Source organism: Schistocerca americana, chromosome X, assembly GCF_021461395.2.
Source record: "Schistocerca americana isolate TAMUIC-IGC-003095 chromosome X, iqSchAmer2.1, whole genome shotgun sequence".
Taxonomy (NCBI): domain Eukaryota; kingdom Metazoa; phylum Arthropoda; class Insecta; order Orthoptera; family Acrididae; genus Schistocerca; species Schistocerca americana.
The window spans coordinates 1010271637-1010284540 of NC_060130.1; the positions used below are offsets into that span (position 1 = coordinate 1010271637).

At 45.0% G+C, this 12904-nt stretch overlaps 1 protein-coding gene across 1 annotated transcript in view; it reads left to right on the top strand.

Moving 5' to 3' along the window:
- Positions 1–12904, top strand: part of LOC124554743 (src substrate cortactin-like) — a 160503-nt gene that overhangs the window by 67774 nt on the left and 79825 nt on the right. The window contains exon 6 of the mRNA XM_047128390.1: positions 2940–3050. Within this exon, the coding sequence (XP_046984346.1) occupies positions 2940–3050 (111 nt within the window). The remainder of the gene's footprint in view (positions 1–2939; positions 3051–12904) is intronic.

Sequence of the window (12904 nt, forward strand, 5' to 3'; positions counted from 1 at the left end):
CTGCAAGTACTATGACAGGTGGGAGGTGTGAAAACTTGGATTTCATGGTCAAGTGGCTGCTCATAAGCCACACATCACGCCAGTAAATGCCAAACGACGCCTCACTTGGTATAACGAACGTAAACATTGGATGATTGAACAGTGGAAAAACGTTGTGTGGAGTGACGAATCACAGTACACAATGTGGCAATCTGATGGCAGGGTGTGGATATGGCGAATGCACTGTAAAAGTCATCTGCCAACGTGTGTAGTGCCAACAGTAAAATTCGGAGTCAGTGGTGTTATGGTGTGGTCATGTTTTTCATGGAGGGGGCTTGCACCAATTGTTGTTTTGCATGGGACTATCAGCACAGGCCTACATTGATGTTTTAAGCACCTTCTTACTTCCCACTGTTGAAGAGCAATTTGGGAATGGCGATTGAATCTTTCAACACGATCGAGCACCTGCTCATAATGCGCGGCCTCTGGTAGAGTGGTTACACGACAATGACATCCCTGTAATGGATTGCCCTGCACAGAGTCCTGACCTGAGTCCTGTAGAACACCTCGAGAATATTTTGGAACAAGACTTTGTGCCAGGCCTCACTGACCAACATCAATACCTCTCCTCAGCGCAGCACTCCGTGAAGAATGGGCTGCCATTCCCCAAGAAACCTTCCAGCACCTGATTGAATGTATGCGTGCAAGAGTGGAAGCTGTCATCAAGGCTAAGAGTGGGCCAACACAATACTGAATTCCAGCATTACCAATGGAGGGCACCACAAACTTGCAAGTCATTTTTAGCCGGGTGTCTGGATACTTTTGATCACGTAGTGGATGACAGAAATTTAAATAAAAAACTGTGTAAGAATCCTTCCTGTCACAGTGTGTGCATTTTATTAAACAGCCTCACATGTCCCTTTGTAACTTCCCATTTTCATTAAGAATTTTCCTGAGCTGGCTGATTGAAAGCTAAAAATAAAGAAAATTAGGGTTTGTAGGTCAAATAAAATAATTTTTTGATTGACAGACAGCAGTGATGTGGTCAATGTTACTGGCTGCTGCTAGACAATACACCCCATGCTGATGCAATCAGTAGTTGTGCATGCACCTCAAAACAAACAAAACATGTACTTACGAGATTTTTGTAAATTATTGGTAGTGGGGAGGGTATTAATGATGGTGGCAGAACAGCAGCAGTTGTAATATCTATTACGCATACGTAAGCATCATAATTAAATTTTTCAAAGGCAAATAACAGCACTAAGGTAAGTGTCCATTCTCACATTATGAATGATGTGAAGTAACAAAATTCCTAATACACAAGAAAGAAACAGTAAGTTGAGAACACAGTTTAATTTTTGGTGCAACAGGCTACACAAACAATAGATACACTGCTTTTGAATCACTGTCATCCTTGTGTTCACTACATCTGCTGTCAGAATGTAATGAAGTAATAAGTTACTCATTGTGTTTTCCACTACAGCTTCAGTCTCCCACACTTTCATTGTGATCTCATTTGTGTTTTCCATGACATCATGACCCTCCAGAAGCGAATTCTAGATTATAGCATTACTTGTCAATCTCTCTATTTCTGCCGGTGTGTATTTATTGTTGTGTGGTGAGCTGCACCAAACTGGTCGTTGAACTGAAGAACACAATACATTACTGTGAGATCTCGCAGAATTATTATAGTATTTGGTCCACTCTAAATGCATAAATTGTATATCGAAATTCAAAGTTAGAAAAAAGTAAAACTACCATCAACCTAATGATTGGTTTGAACTCAACAGTGGTTTACTGGGTATGGTCCTGTTGAGGATGGTATATCCTTGTCTTCATCCAATTTGTTAATTAGACTTACCTTGCCAGTAATAAGGGGACATGCAGTTTAACATGGGATCTTTACTGATGCAGTTATGCATTTTTCGCAGGCATGAAGCATCAGTAGAGGCAAAAGCAGTGAAAGGAGACAAAAATCTGACACTTAGTCTGACAGCTGTCATCACAAATGAGTGTTTTGTTTCTGACAAGAATGGGTGGATATTTGATTGATGTATCTCAGTTTGGCACGCAGCATACCATACAACACTTCTTTCTTAAAGTGACAATTGAAGCATGGTCATTTAGGAGGTGGTGTGCTCTTTCCTTCCTCCAATGTGTGAACTGAGGATTTTCCATATACATACAAACATGCATAATTGCGAGAGTTGAAGATCTCGATAAATAACTAGAAAAATCCTTGAAAATTACCTTAGGTCAAGCCTTTAACAGTGGGATCTATAGCGACATTTTGTCACCAAAAGTTATGTAAAACTTTGTAGCCCTAAGTATCTCTACAAGCTACTGAATGTGCTCCGTGTGACATCAGACTAAACATCCAAATTTACACAGCTGCATGCAAGTGGGACATCATACCGATGTGTTTTGTATTAAGATTTGCTTTGAATGGGGAATGATTGTAGGAGCCCACAGATGCTAGCAGTTTGAGAGTTTTTACAGGACCTATGTGTGGCCAAGTCAACAGTTAGCACTATTATTGCATAGAGGAAATTCCAGAAGAGGTCCCAACACAGTAAGTGTAAGAAATTAACTGATTGGGAGTCCCAAACACTAAGGCATTTGTCTTCATACATACCATGTCACTATCAACTGGTATAGTGATTGATCACTCAGTTGCCATGATTTCGTCTGCTTGGGTTAGTAATATGTACTAACCACACTATATAGGCTCACAATTTGCTTGGTTGATTTATAGGATCAGATTCCTTTCTTAAAGGGGCATCTAGTAATTAATAGCACATTTGTGTGTGGCGTAACAGGTAAAATGCTAAAATAGGGAGCAGTTTGCTTGGTAAGTTGGTGCTGCAGCTAGACTTTTTTGGGGTAGGGGGGGGGGGGGGCTGTTACATGAGAATTTTTGTATCACTGTAATAGCAACTATTGCTTTACTGTTTCAGATTATGCTAAAGGCTTTGGTGGAAAATTTGGAGTTGAAACTGACAGACAGGACAAGTCTGCTTTGGGTTGGGATCATGTAGAGAAGACTGAAAAGCATGCAAGTCAAAAAGGTATTGTTGTATACAACTATTAATCTTTACCAAACTGAAAATGTTTGTGCTATTTTTACTACAAATAAGAAAAGAGAACAGTAAATTAGATACACACAAACAGTGACACAAGTGTTTGAAGTTGCTATTCATTCAAGTAAGTGCTTGTTCAAGTAATAGTGTACTGACTTGTCAACATAAATACAAAAAATATATGAAACCAGAAGGTAAAATTATATAGTATGAATAATGCTAGATGTAATTCATAAGATATAACAGGTAATGTGGTGTGAGAAATCTATACAAGGGATCATGTGGCTTTTTTTCCTTTCATGGAGAAACATGCTAAACACCTTAGACACACAGAATAAAGATTAGTATTCACAAACTCTGTTCTCCAAATATGCCCTTGGTTAAAAGGAATCTCATCACAACTGTTGACTAAATTTTGCAGTGAACAAATAATCATTTGATTAGGCTCTGTTTCCAACTCCTGTGGCCACACTTTAGCACATCATCTATATTCATCAGCCGTTGTGGGAGAGACTGCGACTGCCAGCAAACTGTAGAGACTAATTTTACATCATGGTGGCAACAAATGAGTTCTTACTAGTCTCTCTTCAAAAAAACATTTTTTAAAATTTCTGGATATTGTATCCTTCCCCTCATTATAAAATTGCATACTATTTAAGATATTATGGCTCTCTAGTCTGACCACAACATACACTTCTCTCAAATAAATCCATCTCCCTTTAATAACAATGCTTTACAGTCACCACTTCAAAGCCAGAAACTTGTCTGCACTTCACTTTTTCTATTATCCTGTAGAATCCGAAGTTTCACTATATTTTGTAGTACTGTACATCCACAGTTCACAGATGATAGTTAAGTGTGTGGCAGCATCCTTTTTGTTGTATTATACAGGGTGATAAAAAAATGTTTACAAGCAGACATGGCACTTCAGGCATACAACAAGGATCAGTAATCACATGGGAAGCAGTTTTCGTAAAGGCCATCCGGGGCTACTGAATGGCGTTGGAGTTATTTCGTCACATGCTACAAATGTATGCCAGCTATAGGAGAGGCTCAAAGTGCTGTCCAGATGCATGAAGGCATGTCTGACATCGACACTGCATCGAGCAGTGCACCCTCTCAATGACATCCCGCTACTGCAACAATCCTGCCCACTAGGCTCTCCTGAGGTGTAACAGGTGTTTTGTACACAAGGCCCTTGAGGCATCCTCACCAGAAAAAATCAGTTGATGACAGATCAGGTGATCACAGTGGTCATGCAACTGGCCCACCATGAGCAATCCAGCAGCTGGAAAAGGTTGCCTACAGATGTGCCCTCATTTTTCTGCTGAAATGCACAGTGGCTCCATCATGCTGAAGTCAGATGTGACGACAAGTAGGCATGGGAACATCATTCATCACGCCCAATACAACCTTTCACAGGAATATGAGGTATGTGCAACCTCCAAGTCAGTCTGGGAAAATGTACAGCCCCTCGTGACCAGAGCATCATCTTGTGGCATTTGCGACTCCCAGTTCCTATGTGATTACTGATACTTGTTGTATGCTGGATGTGCCATGTCAGTTTTAAACGTTTTTTTTTTTTTTTTTAAATCATCCCGTATGTTAAGTGTTTATCTTCCATGTGGTGGATACTAAGAAATGACTATGTATGTCCCTTTTTGTAAATTGTAATTAATTGATTTATGGTACTCACAGGAATGCTACGTGTGTGATTACAGACTTTCTACATCTTTCCTTTAAATGCCACTTTGAATGTCCTTTACATATAGATATTACATGATAGATGTGAAAATGATGCTCGGAGGAGACACTCAAAATGTAAGTTGTTCTGACAACATCTGCTGCACAAGCAATATGAGATCTGGGATTGTAATGCTACGAAACACTACTCACAGACATACGAAATACCACTCGCAGACAGGAATTCATATAACTTTGATTTTATTTTTATCTTTTGTTTGATGCTAGTATTGATTTTTCAGTAGTGTTTTAAGATTTTCAAAAATGTTTATTCACTGATCTGTCCCATACATTACCGAATTGGCTTCTAAGATTGTGCTTTGCTTATTTCAAAAGAACGTACTTCCAGGTGTTGTTATGAGTAATAGCCAGCTACACTGCTCTTTAAATAGTTTTTATTTTATAAATCACTCACAATGAGCCCATTTCGGCATATTGTCATCATCAGGTGCTCTGTAAATACATAAGTAAGTGATGGTCCTAATATAATGGTCTGTAACTGTAATCAGGAAAGTTATAATACATTTGTTTGGTGTTTTTTCCTTACATGTAATATCGTTGCTGCCATGCCCTGTCTCTTTTTAGAATTATTAGTTTCTCCTTACATGTACATTGGAGATGTATGTCTGACGTAAGTCAGTTTTTATGTATGATATTTTTCTCTTGACAGCTTGGATGACAGTGGATCAGCGATATTATTTGTTTACATAGTTACCATTATAAGTAAGTGATGTGTGGAAATTTGGTTGTTTTTTATTATTTTTATAGGTTTGGTTCTAATTATGTTTTTGCCTGGAATTTGGTTTAGTTTTAGTTGAAATTTTTATGTTATATTTTTATTTTTTCATAATAATTTTGTTATTGACTATGATTTGTGAAGTTTTCTTGATCTTATGTCTCTTGTATGCTCTTCATGTTGCTATCGCTGTTACTATGAGTATGTATTATTTAGTGTCTCTGTTTTATTACATTACCCATTTTCTTGCTTTACAATGCGAATAAAGTTTTCTATGTACTTTTTGTGCTTTAGGTCGGTTTGTTCGTTCAGTAAATTTGTGGGGTTGCTGTATGCATGTGAATATATGTCTATTTCTTCAAGGATGTTCATGATTGCTCCCTTTTGCATAATATGGAGGATTTCTAGTGCTTCATTTATGGGTTTTATGTAATGTTTTTCTGTTTGTAGATGTTGAAAAAATGTGAATGGGTTGTTTTCACTTTCTCTGGTGTGATCCTTATACATCTAATGTTCAAGATTCTACGCGTTTGTTCTGTGTAGAATTTGTGACATGAAAGGAGGAGGCTCTGCTGCTAGGTAGTTCGCATGGTAGAGGTGTGGGCCAGCAGTTACAGGAAGTGTTGGGGTGTGAGTACCAGATCACCAGCATTGTTAAGCCTAATGCAGGGGTGTCCCAAGTGGTAGTGATAGTGGGTGGAGCAGCGAACAGTCTTGATAGGGATGGGGAATATGATGTAAGTGGTGACCTGGTAAAGATAGTTACTCAAACTGGTGGCACTAATGTGCATTTCATGGAACTGTTTCAGCATCATGAATGGCCTCACCTTAATGCCCCCCCTGCGGGTCTGGGGATTAGAATAGGCCCGAGGTATTCCTGCCTGTCGTAAGAGGCGACTAAAAGGAGTCCCTCCCCCTCAAGGGGGTAGTTAGCGCCTGCGTCTGTAGACTGACTTTTCCACGACCTATATTTGCGGTCATTTTGGTTTTTCACTTCTTCTCGCTTCTTCCTTCCTTTGGTTGGTTCCTTTCTTTGTTCTTCTCCATCTCACTGTCTTCCTTACCTTCTCCTTGCCTTCTTCTCCTTGCCTTCTTCTCCTTGCCTTCTTCTCCTTGCCTTCTTCTCCTTGCCTTCTTCTCCTTGCCTTCTCTGGTCTCCGCCTCGGCGTTTGAGTCAGTCTGTCCTCTCTCTCCCTCTCTCTCTCTCTTCTTTTTCCTCTTCTTCCTTCCTCCCTGTGCGCGCCTGAAGGCCGACCCATGCGTTCGCACATGTAGCCGGTGACGGGGTAACGCTAATTCCCTGCCCTGGGTAGACAAGTAAGGCACGCACGTACCCCCTGGTAAAGGCCAGGCCCAGGGAGGGGTGATTGCCTGAGCTGATACCTTCTGACCATGCCGATTGGTCCCTCCGTCTGTTTCTCGGGAGGTGTGACCTGAGGTGTAAACATTCACCTAAGGCGGGAGTGCCCTCTGAGAGGGTCCCCACAAGGAAGGAGCGCGCCATCGAAGATGCTGACAATCATGGGGGATTCCTCCACAATGGATTTCTCTTCTTCTTCTCTCTTGACTTCTGCCCACAAACGGACAAAAGTACTACCGCCTGCCCCACAGTTCCCTGTAGTTTCTCGATCTGAGGACGGCAAGGATTTTTCCTCTGTCAACCCTTTCGTTATCCAGAAGGGCGTAGATGCCATAGCCGGATCTGTCAAGTCTTGTACCAGGTTGCGTAATGGTACCTTGTTACTAGAAACTGAGAGCACCTTTCAGGTACAAAAACTGCTTCGGGCCACACTCCTGTACACGTTCCCTGTCCGGGTGGAGGTTCACCGCACTTTGAATTCGTCTCGTGGTGTGGTATATACTCGATCACTCGATGGATTGACTGACGAGGAGATTCAGTCTTTCCTCACTGAGCAGGGCGTGACAGCTGTCCATAGGGTCATGAAAAAGGTCAACAATGACCTTGTACCGACCCGGACACTTTTCTTGACCTTTGATAGTGTTCAGCTGCCGTCGCGTATCAAAGCGGGCTACTAGGTTATTTCTGTTCACCCCTATGTCCCGACACCTACGCACTGTTACCAGTGTCAGCGTTTTAATCACACTCGCCAGTCTTGTTCCAATGCGGCTAAATGTGTCACTTGTGACAGGGATGCCCGTGAGGGTGACTGTCCACCTCCGTCTCCTCGTTGTGTGAACTGTCAGGGTGACCGTGCAGTGTCCTCCCACGACTGTCCCATCTACAAGGAAGAACGCTGTATCCAAGAAATTTGGGTCAAAGAGAAAGTGTCCACCTCGGCTGCTCGCAAGCTATTTGCTAGTAGGAAGCCCACGCTGCTCCCAGCGGGGAAATACAGTACTGTCCTCGCCTCTCCTCGGACTACCAGGGAGGTGGTGACGCAGACATGCGATCTGACCTTCAGCATCACAGTCGTCCATTTCGGCCAGTGCTAAGATCGCGAGGTCGACGTCTCCTCTTCCTCCCGTCACCCCTCAGACACAAGCACCTTCATCAGCTTCTGCCAAGACGAAGACCCAGAAGTCAGATGCATGGGCCTTCAAGAAGGAACCGTCCCATGCAGACTTCCTACGTACCTCGAACTCCCAGCCGTCGACCAGTACTTCCACTAAACGACCTTCCAAGAAGGCTCATAGGAAGCACAGTTCTCCTTCTCCGCCACAGCGCATTTCTTCTTCTGCGCCACCCAGCGGTTGCCGCCCCAGGCCGTCATCCGTTTCGCCTGGCCGCACTGCTGGTAGCCGAACATCTGGTCGTTCACCTGCAGAGGAAGTTCCCCCTCCCGGCCATCTTAACAAGATGGCTGATGAACCTATAGAACCAATGGACAATAACTGTCCGCCTACTGATAGCGGCGGCAGTGCTCGCTCGAAGCCAGCCCCTCAGCGGCCTTCGAGGTGACCCCTTCTTTCATCTTCCTTTTCTTCTCACGATGGCACTTATGCACTGGAATATTCACAGCATTCGCTCCAACCGAGAGGACTTGAAGTTGCTGCTCCGCTTGCACCGTCCGCTCGTCGTAGCCCTCCAGGAAACGAAGCTACGCCCATGCGATCAAATTGCCTTAGCACATTACACCTCTGTGCTTTCTGACCTACCCCCTGTGGTAGGCATTCCGGCTCATGGAGGGGTTATGTTGCTGGTCCGGGATGATATTTACTATGATCCCATCACATTGCACACCGGCCTGCAGGCAGTTGCCGTCCGAATTACTCTCCCCTCTTTTACATTTTCCATTTGTACCGTTTACACTCCATCGTCGTCTGCCATTACCAGGGCAGACATGATGCAAATTATTGCTCAGCTACCTGCACCATTTTTGTTAACTGGAGACTTCAATGCCCACCATCCCCTTTGGAGCTCTCCAGCATCCTGCCCGAGGGGCTCCCTGTTAGCAGACCTTTTCAACCAGCTCAATCTTGTCTGCCTCAATACCGGCGCCCCTACTTTTCTTTCGGACACATCTCACACCTATTCCCATTTAGACGTCTCTATATGTACTACCCAACTTGCACGCCGGTTTGAGTGGTATTCACTTTCTGATACATATTCGAGCGACCACTTCCCGTGTGTTATCCATCTCCTGCATCATACCCCCTCTCCGTGCTCAACTAGTTGGAACATCTCCAAAGCAGACTGGGGGCTCTTCTCTTCCAGGGCGACCTTTCAGGATCAAACCTTCACAAGCTGCGATAGTCAGGTCGCATACCTCACAGAAGTCATTCTCACTGCTGCTGAATATTCCATCCCTCACACTACTTCTTCTCCACGTCGCGTACCGGTCCCCTGGTGGACCGCAGCATGTAGAGACGCTTTACGTGCTCGTCGACGTGCTTTACGCACCTTTAAACGCCACCCTACAGTGGCGAATTGTATCAATTATAAACGATTACGTGCGCAGTGTCATCGTATTATTAAAGAAAGCAAGAAAGCCAGCTGGGCTGTTTCTACGAGCACCTTCAACAGTTTTACTCCTTCTGTTGTCTGGGGTAGCCTGCGCCGGCTATCTGGCACTAAGGTCCACTCACCAGTTTCTGGCTTGACGGTCGCGAATGACGTCCTTGTGGCCCCTGAGGATGTCTCCAATGCCTTCGGCCACTTTTTCGCAGAGGTTTCAAGCTCTGCTCATTATCACCCTGCCTTCCTCCCCCGAAAACAGGCAGAGGAGTCTAGGCCACCTAACTTCCGCTCCTCGAATCGTGAAAGTTATAATGCCCCATTCACCATGCAGGAACTCGAAAATGCACTTGCCCGGTCACGGTCCTCCGCTCCAGTGCCTGATTCTATTCATATTCAGATGCTGAAGAACCTTTCTGCTGCGGGTAAAGGTTTCCTTCTTCGTACTTATAATGGCATCTGGATTGAGGGACATGTTCCCGCATGCTGGCGCGAGTCTATCGTTGTATCGATTCCTAAGCCGGGGAAGGACAAGCACTTGCCTTCCAGTTATCGACCCATCTCGCTTACCAGCTGTGTCTATAAGGTGATGGAGCAAATGGTTAACTCTCATTTGGTTTCGCTGCTCGAATCTCGAAGCCTACTTACCAATGTACAATGTGGATTTCGTAGGCGCCGCTCTGCTGTTGACCATCTGGTTACCTTGTCGACCTTCATTATGAATAACTTCTTGCGGAAGCGCCCAACCGCGGCTGTGTTCTTTGATTTGGAGAGGACTTACGACACCTGTTGGAGGGCGGGCATTCTCTGCACCATGCATACATGGGGCCTACGCGGTCGCCTCCCTCTTTTTATTCGTTCCTTTTTAATGGATCGACAGTTCAGGGTACGTGTGGGTTCTGTCCTGTCAGACACCTTTCGCCAGGAGAATGGGGTGCCACAGGGCTCAGTTTTGACTGTCGCTCTCTTCGCCATAGCGATCAATCCAATAATGGATTGCCTCCCAGCTGAAGTATCAGGGTCCCTTTTCGTGGACGAATTTACCATCTATTGCAGCACGCAGAGTACATGTTTCCTGGAGCGCTGTCTTCAGCGTTCTCTTGACTGTCTTTACTCCTGGAGTGTCGCCAATGGCTTCCGTTTTTCTGCCGAGAAGACGGTCTGTATTAACTTCTGGCGCTACAAAGAGTTTCTCCCACCGTCCTTACGAGTCGGTCCCGTTGCTCTCTCATTCGTGGAGACAACACAATTTTTAGGTCTTACATTTGACAGGAAACTTAGCTGGTCTCCACATGTGTCATATTTGGCTGCCCGTTGTACCCGTTCTCTAAATGTCCTCCGTGTTCTCAGTGGTATGTCGTGGGGAGCGAATCGAACCGTCCTACTTCGCCTATATCGGTCAATCGTCTGCTCCAAGCTGGATTATGGGAGCTTCGTATACTCCTCTGCACGGCCGTCCATCTTACGCCGCCTCAACTCCATACAACATCGTGGTTTACGTCTTGCGATCAGAGCGTTTTATACTAGTCCCGTCGAGAGTCTTCATGCTGAAGCCGGTGAATTGCCACTCACCTACCGGCGCGATATACTGCTTTGTCGGTATGCCTGTCGGCTACTGTCAATGCCCGACCACCCATCTTATCGTTCCTTTTTTGACGACTCTCTCGACCGTCAATACGGGTTGTATGTCTCTGCCCTGCTACCCCCTGGAGGTCGCTTTCGTCGCCTCCTTCAACACCTTGATTTTTCACTCCCTGCAACCTTTAGAGTGGGCGAGAGCCACACGCCATCTTGGCTCCAGGCTCAGGTTCGCGTTCACCTTGACCTCAGCTCGCTCCCAAAGGAGATTACCCCCGGTTCGGTGTACCACTCCTCTTTTGTCGAACTTCGTTCGAAGTTCATTAATATGACCTTCATTTATACAGATGGCTCTAACACCAATGACGGGGTCGGATGTTCTTTTATTGTCGGGGCACAAAGTTTCAAATACCGGCTCCATGGCCATTGTTCGGTCTTCACAGCTGAGCTCTTTGCCCTCTACCAGGCTGTTCTTTACATCTGCCGCCACCGACATTCTGCTTATGTCATCTGCTCCGATTCCCTGAGTGCCATCCAGAGCCTCAGTGATCCGTATCCGGTTCACCCTTTCATGCACCGGATCCAACGCTCTCTTCAGCAGCTGGTGGACGACGGTTCTCTGGTTAGCTTTATGTGGGTTCCTGGCCATGTCGGTATCCCTGGGAACGAAGCTGCAGATGCCGCGGCCAAGGCTGCGGTCCTCCAGCCTCACACAGCTTCTTGTTGTGTCCCTTCATCAGATTGTAGCAGGGTCATTTGTCGGCGCATTTTATCGCTGTGGCATGCCGATTGGGCTGCACTTACGGACAACAAGCTTTGGGCCTTGAAACCTCTTCCCGCGGCTTGGACGTCGTCCTCACGCCCTTCTTGGCAGGAGGAGGTAGTTTTGGCCCGGTTACGAATTGGACACTGCCGGTTCAGCCATCGCAATCTGCTGACGGCTGCGCCGGCGCCGTTCTGCCCATGTGGGCAATTGCTGACGGTCCGCCACATTTTAACGTCCTGTCCAGATTTTAATACACTGCGTCTTGATCTTGGCCTGCCATGTACTCTAGATGCCATTTTAGCAGATGACCCAGGAGCAGCTGCTCGCGTTCTTCATTTTATCAACTTGACAAACCTGTCTAAGGACATTTGATTATGCTGTTTTTTTAATCCTATGCCTTTCAATCTGTCTTTTATCATGTTTTCCCTTTTAGTTGCTGTTTTAAACTTGTGCCTCGCGGTGCATTCCTAACGTAGTCTGGGCGCTAATGACCATTGAAGTTGTGCGCCCTAAAACCACAAAAAAAAAAAAAATCACCTTAATGCTGCTGTTAGGTGCATTAACATGGGGCTGGAGAACGCACTTATAGTAGAGGGCATGGGTCACATTTCAGTGGTGGCAGTTGAGTCTACCATATTTACTCGACTCTAAGCCGCACTCGAATCTAAGCCGCACCTGAAAAATGAGACTCGAAATAAAGGAAAATAAAATTTCCCGAATCTAAGCCGCACGTGAAATTTGAGACTCAAAATTCGAGGGGAGAGAAAAGTTTTAGGCCGCACCTCCAAATGGAAACAAAGATGGTCCATTGTAATACGAGACACAATTTAGGACGAATGAATGACAATACAGCTACAGTAGTTTGGTTCGAGTCGTAAGCTTAGCAGTTAAGCTTTACCAGGTAGCCATTGCTATACGTCAGGTGCTCCGTCCGTATTTATACGGGTACCCTTCCTTTTTCACGTGCTTCGTCTGGTTTGGATCGATTGCTTATTTTGCTTTGACCTGATAAGTGCCGTTCTCTTTGTTATAGGTGTTTGGGTCACTCTAAGCTGAAAATGCATTATTGTACTGTGTCGTGCATTGTTTGTCGCATTCTGATA